We start from the raw sequence: 25,725 nt of genomic DNA on the forward strand, positions 1-25,725 counted from the left end.
ACCGCCCCGGGCAGCGAGCGGCCGCGCCCCAAGGGAGGGCTCCGCTCCGCTGAGGGCGGGGCGCAGCGGGTTCCGTTCCGTGCGGGAAGCGCGGCCCCGCCGCTTCGGGAGGCGCCAGCGCCGCGGGAACCGCGCCCTGCCCTGAGGTACCTGGCGGGTGCGGAAGGCCCTGGGGCAGCGGCCCGCGGCATCGGCCAGCCCTCTGCTGTTCGCCGGCCTTCAGCAACACTGTAGGCGCTGTATTTGCTTTGCGAGGAGGCTGGAAACGCAAAGTCTTTTTAGACAGCTTTATAATAATATTTTTTTCCCCCCTACCAGAAGCCCGGCTCATCCCCTGCCGGCCATGCACCGGCAAGATGCGTAAAGGAAGCAGGTCCTGGTAACACGCTTAGACTTTCCAGTCAATTTATTTTCAGTACCCATTCTTTGGTACAGGTATTAGTAAAGCTGGAAAATACGCGGAAGTATTTTCTCAATGAAAAGGCCAACTAATTAAAACAGCTGTACATCCTTACAGCACATAAAAAGCCTTGCTAACGTAACCCTCTACCGCATCAGTGCAAATGCTATGTGATATAAGTGTTCATGGATATCTTGATTTTGTTGTAACTCATTCTCCCAAGCTGTAAAGTAATGTATTTGAAGAGACTTAAAGGTGTGCTGAACTCCAGAAAATACTCAGTGCTTGCCCTCCACGCCCCCCCCCCCCCAAAAAAAAAAAAAAAAAAAGCAAAGCTAAACATTCTTCCAGGTCTGAAACTTCCACGCCTATTTCTCAAAGATGCACCCGTGTTACAGCTCAAGCAACTTACTCATTCATTAAAAACCACCAGTCACTAAGATCTCTATTATATTACAGTCTTGCAAATGACTACTGAAGTTAAACGCTAGCGCTGATAAAAACTTAAAAAAATACAAATCTCTCGCTACCAATCTTTTAAGATTTGTACAGAACATGGAAATAGGAAAACACTTTATATATGTTAAAATCAAGTAATTTTTGCAGTTCATTCAGCGTAACCAGGTGGTATTCAGCTGTGTCTGATTTTTTATGCTTGTGTCCATTTTCAAAACTTCTCGAATCGCCATGGTAGCATAAGTGGATGGGGGAAGGGAGAACTCCATCTTTAGTGCCCTGAATTTACCATCTATCACAAGGGGTAAGAGAAGACACAAAGCAAGAAAAAGTTATTAAAGCCGTAAGCATTGCTTATTCCAGATGCCATCTTGACTTAAGTTTTCCACAACCAACCCCCCCCAACCCATAAAGCAAAACAATCGCCGCCGCCACACTCCAATTTACAGTCCATTGTGGAATCTCATGAAACATCTTTCTAACATTTTTTCTCAGCAGGTAGTAGTATTTTGCAGGTTTTCTTCTTTTAAAAGCAAAATAAACTTTTTTCCTTTCAAAACTGAATTCCTAGCCTCTTCAATTTCTCTGGAAAGCAGTGTCAAAAAGACCTTGTGACCAGAGTTCTATAAAAAAAATTCCATTGGATTCTGTTAAGTATTTGAGTAGTCTCTTGTGTTCAGCACAGATAACACATGCTCAACCATACAGACAATTTGTGGCTTAATTGCACCTTCAAGCATTTCAGACATTTACTGCTAAGCATTTGCTCAATTTTACAGATGCCTATAAGAAAATATAACAGTCAATACAGACACTCTTGACAAATAAGGGTCCTCATTTAGACACCTAACTTTAGATATCTTTAATACCATTGCTTGAAAGTCTAGTTAAATTTAAGCTCTTCCTTTAAAGAGCTTTCAGTATGTAGCTCTTCAAAGCAACAGTCAGATTTTTGCAAACACCAGCAGCAAAACAAACTTACCTGTAGGAAGAACTGGTAATTGTTTTCCTTCCAGTTTATCCAAATCTGTAGTAAATAACGGGATTCTGGGATCGTCATATGCAACGATGTCCCTTTATAATATACATAAGATTTTGAAATTATTATTTTTTATTATTTACAATAACATTTATATATTTTGTTATTTTATGTAAGTTTATATTTTAATTTAGTAGTAGTATTTATTATTATTTATCATTATTCTAATTCAGCAGTTACAACCAAAATGGAATTGACTTTCTAACAAAATAAGGTAAGGTGGCGTCTATGGTGCAGTAACTGGTAAAGCTTTATGTAGAAGACTTGCCTCTGTTTCATGATTATTTTAAAAAATAAAAAAATTAATGAGAAGTTTCTTTGTGTAACTCATCTGTTTTCCCTCTTGGGCTGTCAGGATTTCCAGCTATACAAGATGTACAGTTTATGAAATTAAAATGAAGTGTAAACATTTGTATTTTTGTCTCAGTCCTACCCCCCCCCTTTTTTTTTTTTCTTCTGTGCATCAGTGATCAAGTCTTTCTGCACACCTGTACAGTCACCTGTTTAAAAGGTATTTATCCAGTTGTCATATGACAACTAGGTTTTATCTCTATCAACAGTGATTTAGTAGGTTTAAGTGACACAAATCTTTCTGATTGATAGACAGGTAATTTGAGACCAACTTTCTCACAGCAAGACTACAAAAAAACCCTGTTTTGAATATTATCTATCATGGTTTCAACAGAAATAATTATCTATGAAGTGTTCAGGCAAGCCCTTGCAAGGAGCGTACAACTAGATAGGTGTCTTAACACTCAGCCTTCACAGAAAGGACCATGGAAGAAATAAGGTTAGGTTCAACTTCAGCTAGCTGCATAAAAACCACAAGGGAGATGCACAGAGATTCCTCCCTACTTATGCTCCAGTCCATATGTATGTCCTGTGGGTCCATCTAATAGTTCTTGTACTTAGCCATCCCACATATACTCTGTGTTGTCAATTCAAGTGTAATTTCCTTTATCCTCCTTCCTTACCAATTGACATTCTGAGGTCGAATGATAATCTTCCTGTATGCTCCAGAAAGTGAATAATCTCTGATCTTATGCCTCATGTTGTTGATATCAAGATTGTCAGCTAGTAGCATTTCCTTATAGGCCTCACCAACTGCAAGAGAGGAAAATATTTAAAAGCGGAGAGCGTAGTGCAACTGATTGAAACAGCCTGTTTTCATGGATAGTTCCTTCCTTTATATTTAGTAGCTTCCAGCACATATGGGATGTCACACAGAAGTGTAAAATAAATTACTGCAAATATTACCTACAATATTTGCTTCTACAACCCGATTAGTACAGGCAGTAACCAAGAAAGAATCTTAGTAAATCCAAATTTCATCAAAACCCAACATTTACAAAATTATTTTATTGACATCTCATACATGTGTTCAGTTATCTAAACTTCTTAAGATCATCTCAGGTATTGGGGGGAGGGGGGGGAGGCCAGACTACCTATTGCTCTATCTTTGAAAAAGCAGCAGAGTGAAATGACTTGAGAGCCCTCTGAAGAAATAGCTGGCAGGGACCTTTAAGTACACTGCCAACAGAAGAAGTAATTATATTACAATCTTGTATCCTGAAGTGAGCATGCACACTTAGGGAAGGCAACGGAAATACAGGAATATACTGCAGCTAAAATGCTGTCTGGTGCTTTTGATTTGCAGTGCAATTGCCAGCATTACTTCATGCGGTTGGGAATTTTAAACAGGAATAATTTAGGCTTACTGTGGGCAAATCCCAGTATAAATACATTCAATGTAAAAAATTGCACCTTTTCTTTCCACTTTCTTTTAACTCAGTGTGGTTCAGAGCCACACCTCATCATGAACAGATCTTTACCTTTCAGTGTTTCAGAGATGGGGGATAAATGGGATCCTAGTTCTAGGACTTAGCTCCGACAGGCAGAGTCTCAAGAGACTTGACTCTTTTAAGGACAAACAAGTACAGGAGCAGTTCAACCCCAAAGTGAGGAAAACAAGTATATGTATTAGGAGACTGGTTTGGCTAAGTAGGGAACTCATGACTCGGCTCATACACAAGGTCACATACAGTAGGTGAAAGCAAGGGCCAACTACAGAGAAGGAACACACAAACATTGTCCAGGCACATTGGGACAGCGCTAGGAAAGCCAAAGCTCAACTAGAGTTGAAATCAGCAGCAGACATCAAGAGCAACAAGAGTTAAACTGCGACATCAGTAATGAAAGACAACAACAAGGAGAATGTTGGTCTTCTGCTAAGCAGGGCAGCTGGTCTAGTGATAGACATAAGGCTGAAGGTCTCAGTGCCTCCTTTGCCTCAGTCTTGACCAGAAAGGTCTCCCGGGCCTCTGATCTTAGAGACAAGGTTCAGGAAAGAGAGGGACTACCAGTAGTGGAAGAAGATACAGGCTGAGAAAGCTGGCTCACATCATGGTAAAGCTTTTCTCTACCATCTCTGAAAGATTGTGGAGCTCTGGGGAGGACCCAGGTGACTGCAATCATCTTCAAAACAGGCAAGAAAGATCATCTAGGGAATTACAGACCAGTCAGATTCACTTTGGTCCCCAGGAAAAATAACAGAGCTAATCCTCTTGGAACATGTTTCTGGGCACACAATGAGAATAATAATGAGCATGGTTTTACCAAAGGGGAAAAAAAAAAAAAAAGAAAAATTCAAAAAAACCCACCAACCTTACTTTCTTCTGTGATTAAATAATTATTACACCTGTAGATGAGGGGAGAGCAGTAACTGTTGCCCATCTTGCCTTTAGCAAGTCTGTTGACATGTTCCCACAGCATCCTTGTATCCAAGGTTAGAACGTTACAGTGGGTGGAGTACTAGATGAGTCAAGAACTGTCTGGCTCATCATCTCAAAGGGAAGTCACTACTGGTTTGAGCTCGTTACAAGCAGAATTCTTCAAGAACTGCGATGTCCCCTGTTAAACACCTTTATTAGCATATGTGGAGGAGGAGCTGGAATTCACCCCAACAAGTTGACGGACAAAATCAAGCCAGAGTGGCAGTCGATACACTCAAAGGCAGGACTGCAACTCAGAGGGACCTAGGCTAAAGGAATGGGCCAAGAGGAACCTCATGAAATTCAACAAGGACCAAGTATTGTACCTGTGAATGATTAACTCCTTGCAATAGTACAGGCTAGGGGGCAACTCCGCTGACGGTCACCTAGCACTCCCGGTGGGAAGGAGACTTAACAGAGCACCCTGGCAGCGACAAAAGCTAATAGCAACAGCTTAGGCAGTAGCTACACCAAGAAAAACCTTACTGCCCCTTACTGGCACTCATGAGACTGCGCTAAGAATAGTGTGTTCAGCACAAAGGAGATGCTGATAAACTCGAATGAGTCCAACGGAGGACCACCCCAATGGCCAGGGGTTGTAGCCCATACCCTGGGAGGACAGTCTGAGAGAAGCTTCTTTAACTTTGAGAAGAGAAAACTTAGAAGAGAACTTAAGAGACTTTTTGTTCTTGAAAGTTTCAGATAATGCCCTGAGCAATCTGGCCTGAACATAGCACTGACCTTGCTTTGACCAGAAGGCTGGACCAGATGGCCTCCTGAGGTCCTTTCCAACAGAAATGATTCTACAACTCTATGCCTTAACAACAACATCATGTTCTATGCAATAATTATAGATCACTCGACCTATTCCGTTAAAAACCACTTACATCCAATACTGTATATACAGGAAATGAAAGATATGCTTTATTTTTAATTTTTAAAACATTCATATTGGTTAATATTAAATTAAACAGATCTGGTTCTTAGTTTCCTAACTTCAAGCATTTGCTTGGGTTACAAATTCTAGAAGTTTGGTTTGTTTTCCAATTTAAAAATCAAATGCATACACTTTTCAATTAACACGTCACCATTTTCTTCCCCTTGTGCTGAGATAAATAATTTTGCCTCAGTAAAAAATTCGTTTCTTTAGAAAAGCTACTAGCTAAAATGAAATACGGAATAGATTTATGTTCACTGAAACAAATTACAATGCAGACTATTACCATCACAATGGGAGAGGCTGACAGTAACGTAACAGAGATTTAAAATAGTGTATTGTTTTCATGGTCGCCAAGGTTGCATAGATCTAATCTTCCTTTTAAGAATCATCTTCAAGCAGACTTACATTTGCAGAGGAAGTATGTAAGTGAACAGTAAGACTTACTTTTATGCTTTGGATAAATAACATCAAATCCAGGCAATGGCATCACTACATCATGGATAGTGTAGTTTTCAACATCTCCTTCTTCAATATGAACAGCTGTGGCTACAATCAGGACAGAAAAATGAACAGTTACCAGTACGGATGCCTGTGACAGTTAACGTTAGCTAAATTTAAAATGAATCATTTGATTGAAGCAAGCCTACTTTGAGAGGGATAACTACTGTGTTTTATCTCCACTTAATAGACAACATATCCAAGAAAAGAAGTAACAGTCTTCAAGACTGCCAGTTACCAGAATAATCACAGCCTGATTTCCAGTGACTTTGAAAGCTGAATGAAGTAAGGTTTGCTAGGTCAAGGGTCCCCTTACCAGGCATCAGGCGTACGTGAAGGAGAAATACTGTGGATATTCTCACCCCAGGGAACTGCTGGAGCAAATCCAGATGAGGACAGTTTTAACAGTGCTTCACAAGATACTAATGCAAATAAAAACTTCTGGGATTAAAACACTCATAACATCCTTTGACAGTTCTCCATAGCTCAATTAAGTTGGAGTTCATCCTTGAGAACAATTAGTCCTTCGTAGTCTATTTTCCCTACCCAGCTACTTGGAAAAAAAGCAAACCAACAGCTCATGGAAGTGTAATACCTAACTTCAGATTCCTTGCAAAATTTGACTAAAACTGGCCAATGGATTCAGAAATCACTAGACCAAAATGCTTGAGGAGAAGAAAATATGTAAGCAATATCACATAAACAGATATGTGCCTTGTTTTCCCAGCAATTTGAACTACACAGCACCACTGGCTCTTTGCTTGGCTGATTTTACCTCCTTTAAGTGTGAGATCTCCTGGTACAGCTCTAAGCCCATACTCCTCTATTCTCTTGCTCACCATATTATTCCACACATAACTCTGGTAGCTATGAATATACATTAAACGATTATTTCTTGGTATCTACAGGAAAAGAGAAAAAAAAAAAGAAACATTAGAAAGATGTATTTTTAGGTGTTTTTTTTTTTAATCCATCATAACAAAAGGCATATATTTGAAACATTACTTCTTCAGCAACAAGACTAATACAATTTCTTGGTACACAGATTTAATTTTTATTCATTATTTGGCAAAAGGGTAAGTGAAGAAGTAATTCTTTTACACTTTTGAAATCCACACAAAAAACCCCCTGGGCTTAAATCTGAAAAAAAAAAAAAAAAAAAAAAAAAAAAGCTTTCATTTATTTTATGCAACAGCTCATCAAACACTTGGGGCTATGATCAAACACTGAATTCATACTAAACCTCCTGAAATCTTAGGCAAACTTTGCAGATGTGAAAGCACAGTGTTATTCTAATTATCTTCTTTGTAAACAAGACATTATTCCTTGGCTCCTACAATGGGCCCAGTAGTTTGCTGGTGATGAGGTATTTTCTCCAAAGACTTGATCTTGATTACAGTATTTGAAAATGACAGTGAATCCACCACCTCTATGCCAAGCTGATTAATTAGTGCACTATCAGTTTGATTTATATTTCTAAAGCAACAGAAAAATCCTGAAACTGAGCTTCTGCACAATTCGCAGCTCTGTATTATACATGATTACTAAGTATAACTGTGTTGCTTCCAATGTACCAGAGAGATTGTTGTATAAATTGCAAAGCTCATTATGCATATATTAGTTAAAGATGTTGTCGGTCACCATGCAGCAGTACTTCAAGCAAAAAAGCAGGATAAAGATTTAACCTTCCACTCACCAAGCATCTATAGGTCCCTTTCAAATTCATCATATCATCAAAAGAATGTTTATTTAAGTAAATACCCCACAGCACTTTTACACTCACTATGCCAAATGCAGAGATTATGTTCTTCATTCCATACTTTAAGAGTCCACGCAGAAGCTGTCCTTCCACGCACCTTTTTACGGGTAGTTTCTTGAGGGCTGCTGCTGGATCTTTAGTCTTTGCCCATTCCTCTCTGCATTTTACTAAGTATCCCTTTTCAGCTAGAATGAGGATGTAAAACAGAAATATTTTAACTACGCACCAAAAAAGCATCCATCTCACCTTCTGTTAAAGCAGCTGAAAAATGTAAAAGCTTCAGTCATGGTAATTATACCGATAAACATGATCACAGAGTAGTTGGGGCTGGAAGGCCTGACGCGGAGACTGAGCAGACGGTAAGTATTCAGGTTCCTTTTCACCCCCACTGCAAGAAACCGCACAGCAAGGAAAGAGAAGCAGAAAGGCAGACAGTCTGAAGACAGCTCTCCATTGCTTAACTGGCTCTAGCGTGTTGTCCTGCTTTCAGCTGCAATAGAGTCAATTCTTTTCCTAGTAGCTGGTGCAGTGCTGTTTTGGGTTTGGTGTGAGCATAGCGTTGGTAAGATTCTGACGTTTTTAGTTGTTGGTAAGTAATGTTTATATTAAGTCGAGGACATTTTTAAGGCAAGGTGTTCCAGAAAGAAGGCTGGGGGAGCACAAGAAACTGGGAGGGGACACAGCCAGGACAGGTGACCCAAACTAGCCAAAGGGATATTCCATACCATAGAATGCCATGCTGAGTATATAAAGCTGGGGGAAGAAGGAGGAAGGGGGAGCTGTTTGGAGTGATGGTGTTTGTCTTCCCAAGGAACTGTTAGGTGTGACGGAGCCCTGCGTGCCTGGAGGTGGCTGAACACCTGCCTGCCCATGGGAAGAGGTGAACAAATTCCTTATTTTGCTCTGCTTGCCTGTGTGGCTTTTGCTTTACCTATTAAACTGTCTTTATCTCAGCCCACGAGTTTTCTCACTTCAGCTCTTCCGATTCTCTCCCCCATTACACCAGGAGGGGAGTGAGTGAGCGGCTGTGTGGGACTTAGCTGCTGGCTGGGGTTAAACCACAACACGTGTACAAAGCTGTTCTCACAAACATACTTTCAAATTAAAAGAATCAAAATCTGAAAGTGTTGTTCCTGAACAGACAATTCTTGGAGGAGGACAAGCAGAAACACTTTGCATATCATTTTTCAGTCCTTACCTCCTGGTCGTGGTTTTAATATCAAATCCATTACTTCGTTCCAATTGTTCTGTAGAATAGCTCTAAGATTCAAACAGGAAAGTGTATTAATAACAGACTAAATATATTTTAAGGAGATTTAGCCAACTTATTAAAAAAAATTAGTGTTTTGATTTATGCAAGATTAAAAGTAGTGGTATTATGCAAGATATCGGCTGAAGCAAGTTCAGAAACAAGTTACTTCTTGAATCTAAAATTAAAACTGGCACATGCAATATGCTAGAAAAAGTTCCCAAAAATACATTAGAAGTATACAGGGATAAAAATAAAATTAAAAAAAAAAGGGATGAAGACAACACATACTTGCCAATTTGATATGTGGGAACAGCTGTGGTTCCAAATCTTTGCATTCCATAGTAATTAATGAATCCAATTTCCCTGAGAGAATGCATTGCTTGCTCTATCTGGTCATCAGTTCCTGTTATGTTTCTAGCATTTAAAAAACAAGCAAACAAAAAAGTTATAGACAGGTTACTAAGGGTTTAAACTATTTGGTGATCCCCCTAATATTAAAGCTCAACATCAACATTACATAGCACATATCAAATTCAACAGATTCCTGCCAATTGAAGGACTTTCCTTCTTTTTTGTAACACAAGATGCACTGGTATCTCTTACCCATTTAAAGAAAAAAAAGAAAAAGAAAATAAAATTTCTAACAGAACTGTCTAAATACATACTAACATATTACCTGAGAACAACAGTGAAATGGTTCCCTTGCAGTTCTCCTAATTTCAGTGGATGGTTCTTGTAACTGAAATTTCCTAATTTGAAGTTCATCAAACATTTATTCAAATGAGCAAGTCTTTGTGCAGTGATTCTAAAAAGAAACAGACCACAGTGACCAACCTATGCTTAGAAAAGTAGATTATTAAATAACTATAGAAATGCTGGTATTTCAAACCAAAAAGCAGTGAGTCTAGTTTCCCCAATTTTCTATTGTTGCCTTTTCAAAGTATTTTAATGAAAAATCTAAAATAAAAGAACCGGTAACTATTATGGCTATGCATATAAGAGAAAATGTATACCATGACAAAGACTGTTAGTACTGTCTTTTCACATCTCTGTTACAGTATGCACTCAAAAAGAAGTATGTTGCAATATTGACGTATACTGTAGCCCCTAAGCTGAACTCTGCTTTACTGGAGTAACTACACCATGAATACACGCCAGTTAGCACAGCCAGAAACACAGAGTTAAGTAATCAGCCACTGTGTAAGCTTAGTGCAGATGAAGGAATAGGAAATCCTATCTGTCATTTTTGTTGCTAGTACTTTTGGAAGCATACTCTGTTTTTTGCATCACCAAGCTGCTCTTTGACACTTCCACTAAAACTTGTACCAGGATAGACAAGTTTATCAACTAGCATGGGCAGCGTGCTCGGCTCAGAGCGGGCTGATAAATGGTGATCTCTCCTCTCCTGTGCCATCCTTCTCCAACGCTGCACAGGAGAGTTGGGTACTGTGGCACTACAGAACAGACACCACAAATCAGTATGCTCCCCGCCCCCCATAATCAATGCTTACAATACACTGAAGCTCATGGACACAACATGAAATGCGATCATGTTAAAAGTAAACGGAACAGCACCTGAGATGGCTACACCACACCACAAGTTTAACTAACGGACATCACTTTGCAAACTTGCCTTGCAGCAACAAGAATCTGGGGCTTCTCACAATACACAAATTACTAATTCCTTTTATATGTGCAAACATATGCACATGCAAACGACTGGGAGGAAAAATAAGAACAATTTAGTGAATGCCCTCCATTTAACAAGAATTTGATCAAATTTCTGGCTCTCAAACCTTGGAATTCCTCACTTGAGCAATGCGGTTTTAAAAGGGCTGTAAATAGTAGTCAAGGTAGAATATTCCAGCAAGCTAACAGAAATCACAATGTATGACTGCAAGGCATCCATCATTCTCACTTATGGATGTAACACTAATTTCAAGTGACCAGAAACCATACAATTATCTTGGAATATGACTAAATAGATGTTATTTTCTCTTAATAGGGGACTTATGGGAGTAGGTTAAGGCAGGAAAAATTCCTCTTAATTTTGCCCCTTCTGGCTGCTCACAGATAAGCAAAGGCAGCAGTTATCCTTCTCTGGAGCTGTTCAGAGAGTTCAGTGAGAAAGAAAATAGGATTCCAGCTGGAGGAAGGGGGAAACAAAAGTCAGGAAGGAAATGGGACATAGTTTTCACCGCGTCATTCTGTTTTTCTGCTGTTGCACGGGAGCCACGCAGACAATTTGGCCCGCTGCTTCAGCCAAATACATGTATCTAGGCTGTGACTCGGAGCACCACTGACTGAAAATACTAGCAGTCGCCATGGAATAAAAAAGGATTATAGCACCTTCATTAATACAGGTGCTTTACAAGACCAGGACCTGCATCAGCCATCTGTGTCACATGCATACCGAGTCTTCGAGGTATTTACTGAAATATTCAAGCTACCATGGTAGAAGTGCAAATACTCCAGTATACTTTCACTTACCTGAGAACAGCGATCTCTTGAACTGTTATAGCCCTTTTATCCTTAGTTCCCATATAGGAAAATATGTTTGGCTTCACTCTTAAAAGCAACAGGAACAGATATTACGTATATTAAAATAGCCACAGATCAAACATAATTTCAGCATAATTACCTAGAATTATTAATCTTCTATATTAAACCCAGAAAACACGCATATATTCCCCAGAACCAGGCTACAATGTGACATATGTTGACATTTTCTAATCTCAACTATAAGTACATAAAACACAGGGAAATTTCTCTGGTTTAATTATATGTAGACAGATTCACTTTTACCATAACTGTGCTTTCATAACATAAGCTCTGAAGTACTTCTTTCTGTATATCCATTCAATGCACAAATGCACAGCCACCACTAATGTCACTAGAAATTCAGGTCCATTTCTTCCTTAAACTTCAAATAACATGTCTGTTTGAAATCCATGCATTCACATTATGTGAGAATATGAGACGTTAATTTAAAATTTGATCCATTTCTTTCCTTGAGAGGAAAACCACCTTTCCTTTCCACTCTGTACTTTGCAGCCTGTGTTGCACAGGGAGTATTTCCAGTTATTCCAGCTATGGGCACCAGGGGGTTGCAGGATTGCCATTACATACGTTTTTCCACCAAACTATGCTCCTACCATTCTGTTCTCAAATACAAATACTAGTAGTATACTGGTTAAAGTCTAGATTACAAACATTTATTTATGGACAGGAAGAGTGAAGGAAAAAGGAGGGAAAAAGCAGGGAAGTTTCCCTACAAGTAGATCACTGATCTGACCCAATTTTAAAATAGCCCTTCCTCTACAATTCTGTGTGTTAACATCATGCCTTTGGCAAATCATTTTGTTGCTGCACTTGATGGGGTGAAAGGAACTAAGACTGTGTTGCCATGGAGAAATTAATACATGGAACAACAGTTTGTGAACTGTAACTGCGTAGGAACTGATCAACATATTATCGCAACAATATCTGACAGGTTCGTAACATACTTGCATATATTCACACACTGGGAAAAAGCCGGCTTTTACTTCAAGTTACACACATTGAGGCTTTGGAGCTGCCAAGCCTTTCTCAGATCAATTGTGGACCTTCTTCCTTTGAAGTAGCAAAGTACTTTTACATTTCCTGGGATCATTTTGTTCCGTTCTAACCTCCTTCCAAAACTTGCGAGTTTCAAATTTGATATTCTAGAATAACTTTTTTTTTAAAACACTAGCTACAAATTAGGCAATAGTAATCATTTGTGTTGGTCATACATAATTCTGAAGCATAACATTCACAGTAACACAAAATATACAGGGGGAGGACTGCATGCTAGCCAGCCTTACCGTAAAAATTTGGATAGGACGTTAATAGCATCCATAGTATCCTTGTTCTCCTTGTACAGTACAAAGTGGCAGTAGCTTCCCCTAGATTTTGGCCAAGAGTGTTTTCTTGGATCTTTAAAAACAAAAGGTTAAAATTTGTAAAGTGTCATTTTTAAAAAATTAATTAATATCTTTGCCATTGCAGCTACACTTAAAACAAATATGTAAGAGTAAATTTCTGCTAATTCCCATCTGTTTTAAAAAAAAAAATAAATGGACAAAGTGAGTTACTGACAGCAAAAGCTGCAAAGCACATTGAAAAAGACCTTCTCCCCTTCCACTGGGCTGGAAACTTCTCTTTAATCAATTCTGTCACCCAGAAAATCTTCAATGAAATGGTGACAGTTCCTTTGTCATTACATTACCTAAAAATAGACCCTAGCCATTTAACTGCCATATTGCCTGATTAAATTTCTCAAAAACATTATCATTACACTGACTTTCAGCAATAAAAGCCACTCTACAATTCATCTGCTGCCTTCTGTAATTAACAGATGAGGACCATTGGAGCCCTATTTGCTGGAAGACTACAATTATTATAGTACCAACATATTTATTTCTGTAGGATTTTTTTTCCGTGTGTCATGCAGAAGCATGGTCATCTATAAGAGCCTACAAAAAGTGTTCGCACAAAAGATTACTCCAAGGTGAATTGTTTTTAAAAGTCCTGTGAGAGAGAGAAATCTGGCACAACACAGACATTAACAAATAATTAAAGCCAGATACTGTGCCATGTTCAGAGAAGGCCAGAGGGTGAGGTAACTTCAGCTCCTGCAGACTAACAACTGAATTACAATTCTGTACAATGACCTGGCATTTTCTAGAGAAGGAAGAAAACTGTCAAGGTATTTGTCAAGCTTTTGTTGCACATAAAAGCCTCCAGAGATAAAACTTCCCTTTTACAATCATCCGCTGTTGATGGCACTATTGAGAAGGCGGGCTGATTCTACACAGGCTTAGCAACCAATTTTGAGGTGCTTTGTTTATAAATTCTTTGTCTTTATAACAAAACTAAGGATTTATTTTGTTTTAAATAAGAAGTCCCTTATCTCTTGGTGGCCACCAAGCAGACGTTCCTGTTTTTGTACAAAAAGGGCTTAAGCATCTTTCATAACAGCAAAAGCTAACTGAAAAAGCCAGTCCTATTCCAGTATATAAACACCAATGCAGGAAGAAACTTCCTGGGAAATTTTGCTCTTTTTGTTCAAGTAAGTTTAAAAAAGCCCAGATATCCCACACAGACAGTGAGCATCTTTAATTTTCAGGGAACTTTTTGGTAAAAGATAATTCTTCCTGCTTTTTTTGAGACACTGCCATCCGCACAAGCACTTCTGCAAAACTGATTTTGGATGTTACAGTATAAAATACTATACATGTAGGTTTTAATCACTTACAAATTATTGCAACGCTTGTCTTGTACCATCAGTTTCTAAGGAAAGCCCCCCTTATGGAGTTTCCTAGGACCTAAACTGAGCAGTACGGTCCAAAGCCTGTTAAGAGAACTCGTGCTCCTGCTGGTCTCCCTTCTGAGCCACGACTGCTCTCACACAGTCAGTGAAACACCGCATTCCGCTTGAAAAGCAAGGTCCTCCCTGAAGAACTCCGTGATTTAAAGGGAAGAGAGGAACACAGAGCGTGATTCACAAGGGAAGTCTTCTCCAGCTGGAATCGCTCTTTAAATTTAAACTAATCCATCTTGCACATGGTCATTTCAACACCCTTCAATAAGTGAGCCCTATCTGGGTTAGGCTAAAAGGATGCTATAGACCAGGGGTCCTCAAACTTTTTAACCGGGGGGCCGGCACGCGGATGCAGTGGCAGGCAGTCATCTGCGGCTGCTTGGTTTCCCCCCCCAGCCCCTGGCAGGGGCGGGGCAGGGGGGTCTGTAAATACCGGGGGCCGGATTGAGGACCCTGGGGGGCTGTATCCGGCCCGCGGGCCGTAGTTTGAGGACACCTGCTATAGATGCTATATATACTAATGGGCTCCTCATGCTTTGGGCATCACAGCCATGTGCCTATCCACCTCACTGCCAGCCATGCTGAGTACTGGGAGGCTGCAGCTACAGTCCCAGTATTTAACGACTCCTCATCCAGTACTTTGAAGTATTCAACTGGGCAGGTGGACCAGAGGGATGGTTTACAGTCCTTACTGCTATGTTTGAGTCACATTGCCTTTTTTTTGACAGTAAAAAAATTATTTCCAAGCCCTTTTTCCAACCTTTTGCTGCAATTTGAGGACTCTTTTTTAATATCGGGATGTATGATATATACTTTTAAAGTTGTATAAATACAGATAGTGGTGTCTGAAACGCAAGGCTGAAGGGCAAAGGCTTGGCTTAATGAAATCAATGGAAAATTTACCATAGAGGTCAAACAGTATTGTCAAAACTGATAATTTACATCACTTATTACTGGCAAACTTTCTCTGCACTGAATGACTACTGCCTATACTGCACTAGGAAGAAAAAAGGAAACACAAGCCCAATTCTTGGTGTTTTGGGAAATTTTAAGCATTACTTATGTGTAGGGGTTTTTAAAGAATTATTTGTTACTAGTTTGGCCAGTCTTGTTGCTATTTAGGAGGTCGTAATGGTTGGCATTTCATTTTGTTAGCATGAAATGTCAACATCTCTTACCTGTTGCAGTTCTGACCTCTGTCCCAATGCATAGCATAAAGAGCACAAAAGAGTAGTGTTTAATTTTTAGACTGTCGAAGGGTTTTTAGAGGTGAACATGCGGGTTTATGGTTATGGGATTGTTTATGCTTTAGGGAGCATCCAACAGTTAGGTGGTGGATGACAGCAATTTAGACAGTTATGCAATGGAATCGTGCAGAGGCAAACGGTGAACATATGGAAAGCTTCAGTCGGAGATGCAACAAACTTCATTTGTGGACAATGATGAAACAGCAGTTTACTGACAATTTAGTAAGACAGTATTTTAAGTATTCTGGGTGTAAACTTACTATAGACACAAAGCAGCTTCTCATTTTAGATTTTAGGAAAGTGTTTTTGGTAATCTTTTACATTATCAACAAAATAATCAGATACCTAGATATCTCAGCTAATATTTGAATATTCTACACTTCTAAAATGTTTCTTGCTTGGGAAACCTGCTCAGGACTAAGACGTGTTAGCAGCTATACACACGGAAGATAAATATAATCCTGACCACGAAGAACTTGCACTCTTAAATCCTACATTCATAAGCATTTACGCACACAGTCACTGAAACTGCACACATCTTCACCAACGTGCACCAGTGTCTGTAGCTCCAAAACTTAGGAATCGAGGTTTAAATAGATGATGCTTCCCTGCATCACAAGATGGTGCTTCATATAATGTTTTACTCCTAGAGACACATCACTAAATTCTTTTCAGTGTATTTCAAATGCTTGAATTCCTTCATATGGTATCTCTTAAATCAGACTGGTCAGCTTAGTAACAACCACTGGAGTGTAACAATGGTTAAAGAATAGAAGCAGCAGAAGGGAAAGGTGGGGGTAAAACCATTACAAACCAACAGAGAACAAAACTGGCTGAGGAGAATTTTGTGCTGATAAGTATACATAACCCATGCATAAAGCATGCAAACATACAGATTTTCTAAACATGGTTAAACAAGATACACAAACACATTATAATTGTACCAGTAACAGTGTAACATTCCCATATTTACTTAGAACAAGCCTTAAAAACTAACTAAATTTAAATGGATATGGTGTTATTTCCAATTTTACATTATCTCCTTATCCCATCTCCATCTTTAAAATGGAAGGGCTAGATTTACATACTCTCATTTGTAGTAGGTTGAAATGACATAGGAATACAATCAGTTTAAACCAAATCAAACCTTAATAAGTTTTGTTAAATGTGCAACATTCTGCATATAGACAATTCTCTTAACTTACAGTAGCAACAAATGTTAAAACATTAAAAGATGTAGAATATCTGAATTTACCCCCAGTAACCCAATCAGTATTCAGCAAGATTGAGGTGGATAACACTTCATTTTGAAAATCCTTCATTACTTTGTGATTAACAATGAATAAAGATTTTTCATTCATTATAAATTCATAATTTATATATAAAAATAATTCATAATAAAGACAATAAAATTTTTCTGCAAATATAATTGGTCTTGGAAGCAGAAGTAGCCTTAAAGATCACAATAAATATATTATGATTATAGAAATCTATAACCTTGGGAAAACAAATAGGTGCTTGTCTCTACTCAAGTCACTGAGAATTTTGTCATGATTTTCAAGACAGTCAGGATTACACTGACTGTCAGTCTAATGTATGCATTTCAGCTACAATCTCTTACTTCCACAATGCACACTTATGCATCCAGGTAATTTCATGAAAGCTAAGTGCAAACAACACTGATAATGAAGCCCCTATTTTGCCCGTTTCCACTGAAATAGCAAAAGATCCTCTCACTTTAACACCATTGTATTTGAGGAATGATTTCGAAAGACAAACAAGTAGAAATTCAAATTTAAGACACTCCTTGTGTCCTTCATCATTTTAGATGTACAGCATCAGTTGCAAAGAGGAAAAAGCAAACCAGGCTACCTTAGGAGGTGCACTCCATTTGAAGTACTTGCTAATGATTTTTAGCTTTGAGATGATTCTAGCATTTACTTTACCCAACAGCTGCGCGACTGAAACTCACTTGCCAGTGCTTTTTTCCCAGCAGCATGATAAGCAATAATGTATTTTTTTCCATCTCGATCTTCTGTTTTAGTCTCCAGTCCAGGAAACAAGGACTTCACAGCCTGATGGATAACTGTTCTTTTTTCTTTGGTGTCTTCAATTACCTGTGTTAATATACACACATGTAGAAACCAAATAAAGTAATACAAAAGGGGAAGGATTCTCTCAGAGTTGAATTTTCCATGTTTAAAGAAAACCTACCAAATCACACTAAAGTACTGAATAAGTATGCTTTTAAAAGCCTAGCCTACTTACTAAAATCAGTTTGAAAAAAATAAGTAACTTTGCTACAAATCCCAGTCTCAACATTCACAAAATAAAATTCTCAAAATTTATTCCCCTTTTCTGTGCTTAATAAAATCCCCTCTTCTAATGACAACTCTGGCAAAACAAAGGTATTCTATGTACATTAAAGGAAAGAAAAAAAAAAAAAGCTAGGTACAATTATTTAATGTGTGAATGCTTATTTGAAATTACCAGATTTAATCCTACTCATCTCTGTGTCCCAAATTTAGCCCAACAATTATTCTTCAAGTATATGGAGTATTTAGATGTTTAAAAATACCAAGTTTTAATACCATTTTGTACCTTCTTATTTTTCTTGTTACAGAAGAGCGTATTTATTTTCTTTTCTATTAAATCACTAAACACTGACCTTGAAAATAGGTCTTTCATCAGGATGGATGTTTTATTTAATCCTTCTTGCACAATTATTCTATAAAATACTACTAGACAGAAAACCAAAATACTGCCAGAAAATTTTAACACCACATAAATTAAGACATGTACGTGAGTTCACGTGTAGAGTCCCACTGAAATCAAAATGACAACTCATGTGAGCAAACTTGAGAGTATCTGTTAAGGCTTTACAAAATTAAACCCTAAACTGAAAATATTTCTGTACCACCTGCTGCATCATGTTCAAACTGCTCTTATACCTTACATGCGCTAGGAAGCGCACACCTTCCATGCACTCACTCTCTCACCCCCTTCCCCCCCACCCAACTTTATATCATTTATTAATTTTACCTCTATGGCAACACTAGTTTCCTTATTCTTAAGAAGCTGGAGCTCCTCTAAACGCTGCTTGTCTTCGTCTGACAAAACTGTAAATGTTTCTTCTGACGGGTCCTAACACACATTTGAAGGAGGAAAACAAACATCCAGTAACCCTGACAGAACAACTTCCAGCCTCTTGATGCTTTTGCTTAAGGAGCATAGCCATTACCGAATCTTTACCTCAACATTTACCTCATCATCCACGGGAACAGAAAAGTCATCTAAATGGCTCACACGTCCATCTTTGCCTATTTCATGGACAACAAAGTCCGAGTATCTGATAGGAAGAAACACGCATTATATTTTTAATTAAAGAAATAAAAATCCCGTACCACATAAAGTCCTTTCAAAAGAAGCTATTTTGTTAGCAGAATTCACTCAAGAATTCTGATTTCACATAATTCAATTCACATGGAAGAAACTTCAAGAATTCTGATTTCACATAATTCAATTCACATGGAAGAAACTTCAGCCATGATAAAGCTGTACCTATTCCCTCCCCTCAGGACAGCACAAGAACACAGAAGGAATTCTGGCCCATCTAAGATACTCAGCAGACTTCTTTGCAAATAGCCAAACACCTGCTGAAGTTATTCTGAGTCATTTTCTCAGTAGCTTGCAGAGATCAGTAATGCATATCCTCAATCCCAGTCATTACTGACAATTAAGACTCTACTTTATTGCTACAATGAGAACAAATGCATTAACTCCATCACTTCAAATAACATGCAGAATAAAGTGCCCGTTAGCTGCTCTAAGGAAAGCAGGACAAATCCAGCTCTGTTACATATATTCAATTATAGAGAACATCTGCCAAATAAACAGTTACTCTGCATACTCTATGACGGCAAGAATTTGACGGTGACAATGGAGCACAGTCAATCTGTGTTGCAATTGCTAAATGATTTTTAAGTAGCAATTGCTTGTAAAGGAAAAAAAAAAAAAAGAAGAAAGTCCTCAGAACATAAATGTTGAAAGAGAAGTAAAACTTCACCATAAGAATGCTTCTACTCTATCTCCCCCAAGATCCCATTTGCCACACCTCTGTGCAGCCACAGCCATATATCATACTGGTAGAATTCCTTCCTGAGGAGTGTTACGTGTCCTCTCTCATTATCTGCAGCTGTCTAGACATGCTAGCGACTGGTACCATAAAAATGCCAGGACTAAATTAACAATAGGTGTTATAAACTAAGATTGAAGAAAAACTGTAAGCCAACAAACACTTCTACCACTCAGCTACCTTTGGCCACCTCAGCCCAAAACTGGCAGACTACCAAGGAGGTTCAGCGCAGACTGTGTTTTGTATTTGCATTCTGTTTTATCCAAAGATGTTATTTAATTTAAAAAAAACAGAAGTTTCATTTAGAAAAAAAAGCTACTAAAATCCAAACATCTTATTAAGCATAGAAAGCAAAATTCCACATCCCGAGTTACAAAACATAAAAGGAAATTTTATAAGTGTCATTACAACTGATCAGACTATAATTTAAAGCCTAACGGACCAGCTGACAATATACGTGTTTGAAGACATTAGCATGAGAGTCAGGGAAAAGCAAAGAAGAACCAAAGAGGGACGATTTCAACACTTTCTCCAGCGCATCTTGTATCTGCACTGAAGAGTGGTACAAAAGGTGGATGACTGTGTAAGGTTTTATGCTGTGTGCTGCTGCCAGAGAGCAAGACAAATGGCAAAGGTCAGTGTAATCATGTATTTCTAGACATACACAGCTTCTTTCTTTAGAGCTCTATTTGACAGGGTAAAAAGGAGAAAAAAAAAATAAATCTAGAAAAGTCCCAAATGAAACCTTTCTTCCAGTCTCAGCGCTAGGAAAAGAAAGTAATGAACCTCCCAAGTGGCTACATATAATCCAGTGCATCCTGCAAGTTAGAAAAGGAAAATGAAGAACAGCTGCTTAACACGAGGAATTAATATACATAACAAGACAAAGAGTTACCTCTCTTTTAAGATTCCAGAAAACCCTTTATGACAGCTAACAAATTTAGTTATGCCAACATCACTTTCCGTCAGTCCATGCTTCATCATGTCTGCAAAGCTCTCTGGATCTCCATCTTCATCACTGTCCTCTAGTTCCTCATCTTCCTGCTCCTCACTTTCCTCATTGGGCGGTATTTCATTTTTCGTGTCCTCAAGCAGAGATTTGTCAGGTTGTTCTGTTACAGTCTCAATGCTCTGCCCAGAGTCGTTCCCTGTCTTAGACTTCTCTACGATCTTCTGTCTTTTGATTTCGTCTGCATTGGCCACATCATCCTCAGAGCGAGGACGTTTCAAGGATACACTACTCATTTCTACAGTTTCCATGTTTAAGGCACAGTGTGGGACAGAAAGCCCTGAGGAGCAAGAAGAATGGCTTATTTCCTGTCTGCTTAAGAGCAATATCAACACATAGTCTCTTCACTCCAAGGACTCTGCCCCCTGCAACAGTTCAGGAAAACCACATAACTTTCTGCATTTTTCAGTTAAACATCAAGTAAAGATTTTGCACAGCTAGAAACAGTATGTACTTGGGAAGAGAGAAGGGAGATGTTAAGAGGGCTTGATACACACACAAGGCAGCATGCACACTAGGCTACAGAACAGCAGGATTCAACACTACGCCGACCATTTACCACCATCATCATTCTTGCCAACTCCTGGCACAGCTGACAGCCTCTGCTGTCAATAGCAATTTAGTGCCTCAGAAACTTTTTGTTCCCAAGCCTTCTGTTAAACATGACTACTCTCAATTATTCCTTTTTTCTATCAAGATTCCTTCTTACAAGGGCTGAGAGAGGATGGCTAGATTCTCCCAAGCTTGCAATCTCATCTCTTCCTTTTCTAAGTTCATCTCTTCTAACACACACAGTCCCAGAACATAAGGTGGCAGCAATTCAGACCAAAAGATAAAATGCGTGAGAGAGCAAAACTGGGCTACAAATGAGTGGGACAAAAAAAAAACCAAGGAAGTGAAATGATCTCTGAGAAGAACAGGACTACTCACGCTGGTGGAGCAGAGCTCTGACTCTTCCCTGGCAACCTGAGCTGCCACCTTTGCATTAGCAGAGCTGTACCTTCAGATCTGAAAAAGAGGAAAACTAACTCTTTGAGAAAGTTTGAGACAAAAAATCCCAACTGAAAACGTGTACGAACATGATCGTTACAGAAACCAGCTGGCCAAACCCAGGTATCAGCAGTTGTATAGGAGGAGACACAACTACTCAGATGGACAAGTTAGTAACAAATGCAATTGTAAAAGTGCTACCAACCTATGGACATGACACAATATTGCTATTTAGCAAGCCACAGCACAGAAGTTTGGTTTTATTTCTATGTTTATGAAAGTAGACTGGAGTTCCTGTAATTAGGCATTGACAGGACCTCTCTCCCAGCATCACCCAGCCAGCACACCAGCGTACTGGGAATAAACCACAGGTTCTGGTAACAGTGGGTTGCACAGGAAGAGGCCATCAACTGTCCTGTGCTGGTCATGGCCAGTTCCAGCTGGCTCCATAATAGACCAAACCCACCACCTGCCAAAACTCTAGCTCGTCAGATGAGCACACGGTACCTCTGCTCCAGCTTATTTAAGAAAGGGAGGAGCCGCCAGGGGCATAAAGTGCAACGGGAAGCATGAGGGAGGTGTGTGCCAGCGTGCTAAAAAAAGACATGGGGGGAAGCACAGGGAAGGGGACAATTGTTAGGGACACAGCTGGAGATGCACTCTTAGAAGGATGCTCTCCACACCAGAGCATGAACACCTCTGAAGGTACTGCGGCCTTGGAGGTGCCCATGTTGGGGCAGGGATGCCCTTGAGGGCACTGTGGCCCATGGAGGGGCCTACCTGGGAGCAGCAGAAATGAGAAAGAAGCAGCAGCAGAAAGAAACCTCCCTGCATCAGCCCTGCCCTCCCACACTACTACTGCCTCACCCAAGGGAGGGAGTGTAACCTGTGGGGACAGCCAGGGAAGGGGAGGTGTCTGGAGTGAAGCTGAGCCTGGGGAAGCGGGAGGAAAGGAGTTTTCCCCAAGTGTTTAACTGGTGGCGTTCTTTGTATTTCACTAGCCAAATCAGTAATTAAGAGTTCGCGATAACTGGCAATAAATTCATTTCCCCAAGTCAAGACAAGTTTGCCTGCAACAACAGGCAAGTTTGTAAGTTAATAGGATTCAACTGATACTAGGAAATTAATCTAGGTACAAAGCAGTATTTTAGAGCCACACACATCATCCTGTACTGTTTCTACAGCCACTACGTTGCATATTCTATTTCATTTTAAAGGGTATGTTTTTAAAGGAAGACTCATTATTAACTTGATAATCACCATGTGCTGAGCTATTAACTATCTGTTACCAGTTAGCTGTTAGCCACTGCTGTTTTACTGCCTGGACTTTCCCTTGTAGAGGTCACAAATTTAGGTAAAGAGGCAGAAACAACTGTTTTAGAAACACCTCAAATGCTTTGCTCAAATGAAGAACTGAAAACAGCACTAGAAAAAAGACCAGGCAAAAGGGAAATGAGAACAGACTTATAGAAAAGCATATGTATTGCCGGAAGACAAAACACATGCAGAAGAGAGCAGAACGATTACCGAACCAATATACCTTCAAGCAGACAGCACCAACTTGTTTGTGCTCAAATAAAGATCCTTCTTTAAAAAGAAAAAATAAAATAAATCACAGCCAACAGAAGCAATTCACCATCATTTCCAGATTCTTCTCCTATGTAGCCAAATTTAAAGAGCCCAGGTTATAAAGCACTGGTATGGAAAAGGCTTCTAGATGGCTTATGAATGTCTTCGTCTGGCGACCAAACACCGCTTGGCACAGGAAAATCCTCCGAGACACCTGTCGAAGGAGGTAATGAGACAAATCCCATGTTTCTAAAATAAAATTGCAATACCTAGTTACTGAATGACACAAGCCGTTAGAAGAATTCAACGCTGGCCACAAATACTCTGAAGCTGTTAGATCAGGCCCGTTCCCACAGCAGAGGAATGCCTCGCATGCACAAAGTCCCGTCCTGTGCCAAACAGTGGCTGTCACCGGGAAAGTTTCTGCAGGACAGTTACTCGAAGAAGCAAGCCAAAGCGTGCCCGGCAGCGCATGCCCCCGTGGAGCGGCTGTGGCACGCTGCATCACACCTGCGCAGGCCACTGCCGAGGCGCCTGCAATTTTTTGACGGCTGCTCAACCATCTCGGTCCCTTTCCCAGCAAACAGGTGCTTTCGTAACAGCCAGAATCTGCACCAACGGCAACTCCGCAGCAGTTTCAACAGAGACCATGTCTCAGCAGAAGCTGAATTTGCCGTTGCCAATGCAGGGCTGGATTCCCCCCAGCACGTAACGCTGCGCGATGGTGGGGGCGCCCGGCAGGGCCCGGGCTGGGGGCACGGGGCGCGTCCCGCTCCGGCGGGTGCAGGGCCGGGCGGGAGGGAGCGCGGCCGCCGAGCCGGCTTCCACGGCACCGGGCAGCCGGGACCCAGCGGCGCCGCCGGGCGGGCGCGGTGAGGCAGCAGCCGCTTCAGGCGGGCGCAGCAGGCGGCGGCGGACCCGCCTGGGGGCGGGCCGGGGCGGCGCGGCGCGGGGGAGCGGGCCAAGCGGCCGCGGCAGGCAGCGCTCGGCCGGGCCGGGGAGCGGCGGTAGGTCCCGCGGGCCGGCTCCGCCGCCGCCAGCCCCGGGGCGGCCGGGGCCAGCGAAGGGGCCGGGGCGGGCGGGAGGAGCGGGGGAAGCAGGAGAACAGGGCTGCCGGGGGGCTCCGGCACCACGCGGCCGCCCGCCGCGGGAGCCCCGAGCGGGCCGGGGAGAGCCCGGCGCAGGCGCGGGGAGGGGGCAGCTGCGCCGCGGCTCAGCCCCGGCCCCCGCCGCCCCGGCCCCGCGCCCCAGCCTGGGGGCGGGAGTCAGCCCCGCCGCGGAGGCCGCGGCTCCCGCCCGGCCGCTGAGGAGCCCTGGCGGCCGCGGTGCCGGGGGAGGGCGCGCCGCCGGGCGGGAGCAGAGGACGGGGTGCCACTTACCCGCACGCCGGCACGGGAGGACGGGCCGGGCGCCAGCGCCGCGGGGAACGAGGAGGCGGCCGGAGGGAGCGGCGCGGGCCCGCCCCAGCTCCGCGTGTGCGGAGGCGGCCTCCTGCCTGCGCCCGCCCCCGGCCGGCCCCGTCGCAGCAGCGGCCCGGCCCAGCGGCGGCCAGCGCGCCCGCCCGCCGCCGCAGCCATTTGCCGGCGGCAGCGCCGCCGCTCCGCGGGACGGGGCTCGGCCGCGCCGCCGGAGGTAAAGGCGGTGAATAACGCCCGGCGCTGCCCCGGGGCCAGCGGGGCGCCCGGCCACGGAGCTGTCGTGGTTAATTACAGCGTTTCCCGGGGCGCCCGGCGGGCGTGACGGCTCGCAGAGGGGGAGGGGGCGGTGGCGGTGCCCGCCAGGGGTCCCGCACGGTATCCGGTGCCTCAGGCCTGCCGGAGTTTCCTTTGACAGCAAACAGCTTAAAGCATCTAGGAGCGGCAGGCAGAACTTTAAAACTAGCGCAAACCAGGCTGGATCTGCATTGCTAGTCTTTTCTGACGTTGTCAGAACTTTGTCTTCTACCCCCCGTTGTATTTCTAAGCGGTGGTGCAAGGAGCGTCTTTTCATTAACTTCTACATGCACGATTTGTCTTTGCTTTTAAGCCCCTCTGTGTTGTACCTTAACCCTAGCCAGCCTCGGGCCTCCCCTTTGCCAGGCTACCAGCACCACGCCTCAGTTTCTCATGCTTCTCGCTCTCTGGTTGCATTCTGTTCATCATGGTCCCTTGTGATGAGGCTCACAACCGCTGTGCACGCACGGGAGACTTCTTTTCTCATCCCGTATACTTTCTTATTCTACCCCGGGAGGGGAGGTAACGCAATGGAGTGCTTTGGTTTGGATTAAAAAGTCCCAGGTATGCATGCATTGGTCTATAGCTTATAAAAGACCTCATC

General features: G+C 41.7%; 1 protein-coding gene across 9 annotated transcripts; it reads right to left on the bottom strand.

Annotated features, from left to right (window-relative positions):
• Positions 1-388: 388 nt before the first annotated feature.
• On the bottom strand, positions 389-24,932 carry PUS7 (pseudouridine synthase 7). Of its 9 annotated transcripts, none has more exons than XM_056339834.1 (18): positions 24,789-24,932; positions 23,477-23,623; positions 21,781-21,858; positions 20,737-21,130; positions 18,959-19,055; positions 18,749-18,850; positions 17,679-17,823; positions 12,961-13,072; positions 11,606-11,683; positions 9,792-9,920; positions 9,404-9,529; positions 9,062-9,123; positions 7,888-8,048; positions 6,880-7,006; positions 6,051-6,152; positions 2,870-2,999; positions 1,839-1,930; positions 389-1,148 (listed from the first exon to the last, which is right to left on the bottom strand). In XM_056339834.1, exons 4-18 carry the CDS (start codon positions 21,099-21,101, stop codon positions 1,012-1,014), a joined length of 1,965 nt encoding a protein of 654 aa, XP_056195809.1. In that variant the 5' UTR covers positions 21,102-21,130; positions 21,781-21,858; positions 23,477-23,623; positions 24,789-24,932; the 3' UTR covers positions 389-1,011. The 9 variants fall into 9 exon arrangements, with proteins under 9 accessions (XP_056195809.1, XP_056195805.1, XP_056195804.1 ...); XM_056339830.1 differs by having other exon boundaries at positions 20,737-21,215; XM_056339829.1 differs by having other exon boundaries at positions 23,381-23,623.
• Positions 24,933-25,725: the final 793 nt, after the last annotated feature.

The sequence above is a fragment of the Falco biarmicus genome, chromosome 5, assembly GCF_023638135.1.
Source record: "Falco biarmicus isolate bFalBia1 chromosome 5, bFalBia1.pri, whole genome shotgun sequence".
NCBI lineage: Eukaryota > Metazoa > Chordata > Aves > Falconiformes > Falconidae > Falco > Falco biarmicus.

Bases quoted from the DNA above. Each gene is read 5' to 3' on its own strand.
- PUS7 (XM_056339834.1), bottom strand. From the start codon at position 21,101: ATGGAAACTGTAGAAATGAGTAGTGTATCCTTGAAACGTCCTCGCTCT. The intron at 18,851-18,958 runs GTAAAGATTCGG...AATGTGTGTTAG, and splicing joins ATGATGAGGTAAATGTTGAG to GACCCGTCAGAAGAAACATT. The intron at 13,073-17,678 runs GTGAGTTTCAGT...TTGTTTTTAAAG, and splicing joins TGGGAAAAAAGCACTGGCAA to ATCCAAGAAAACACTCTTGG.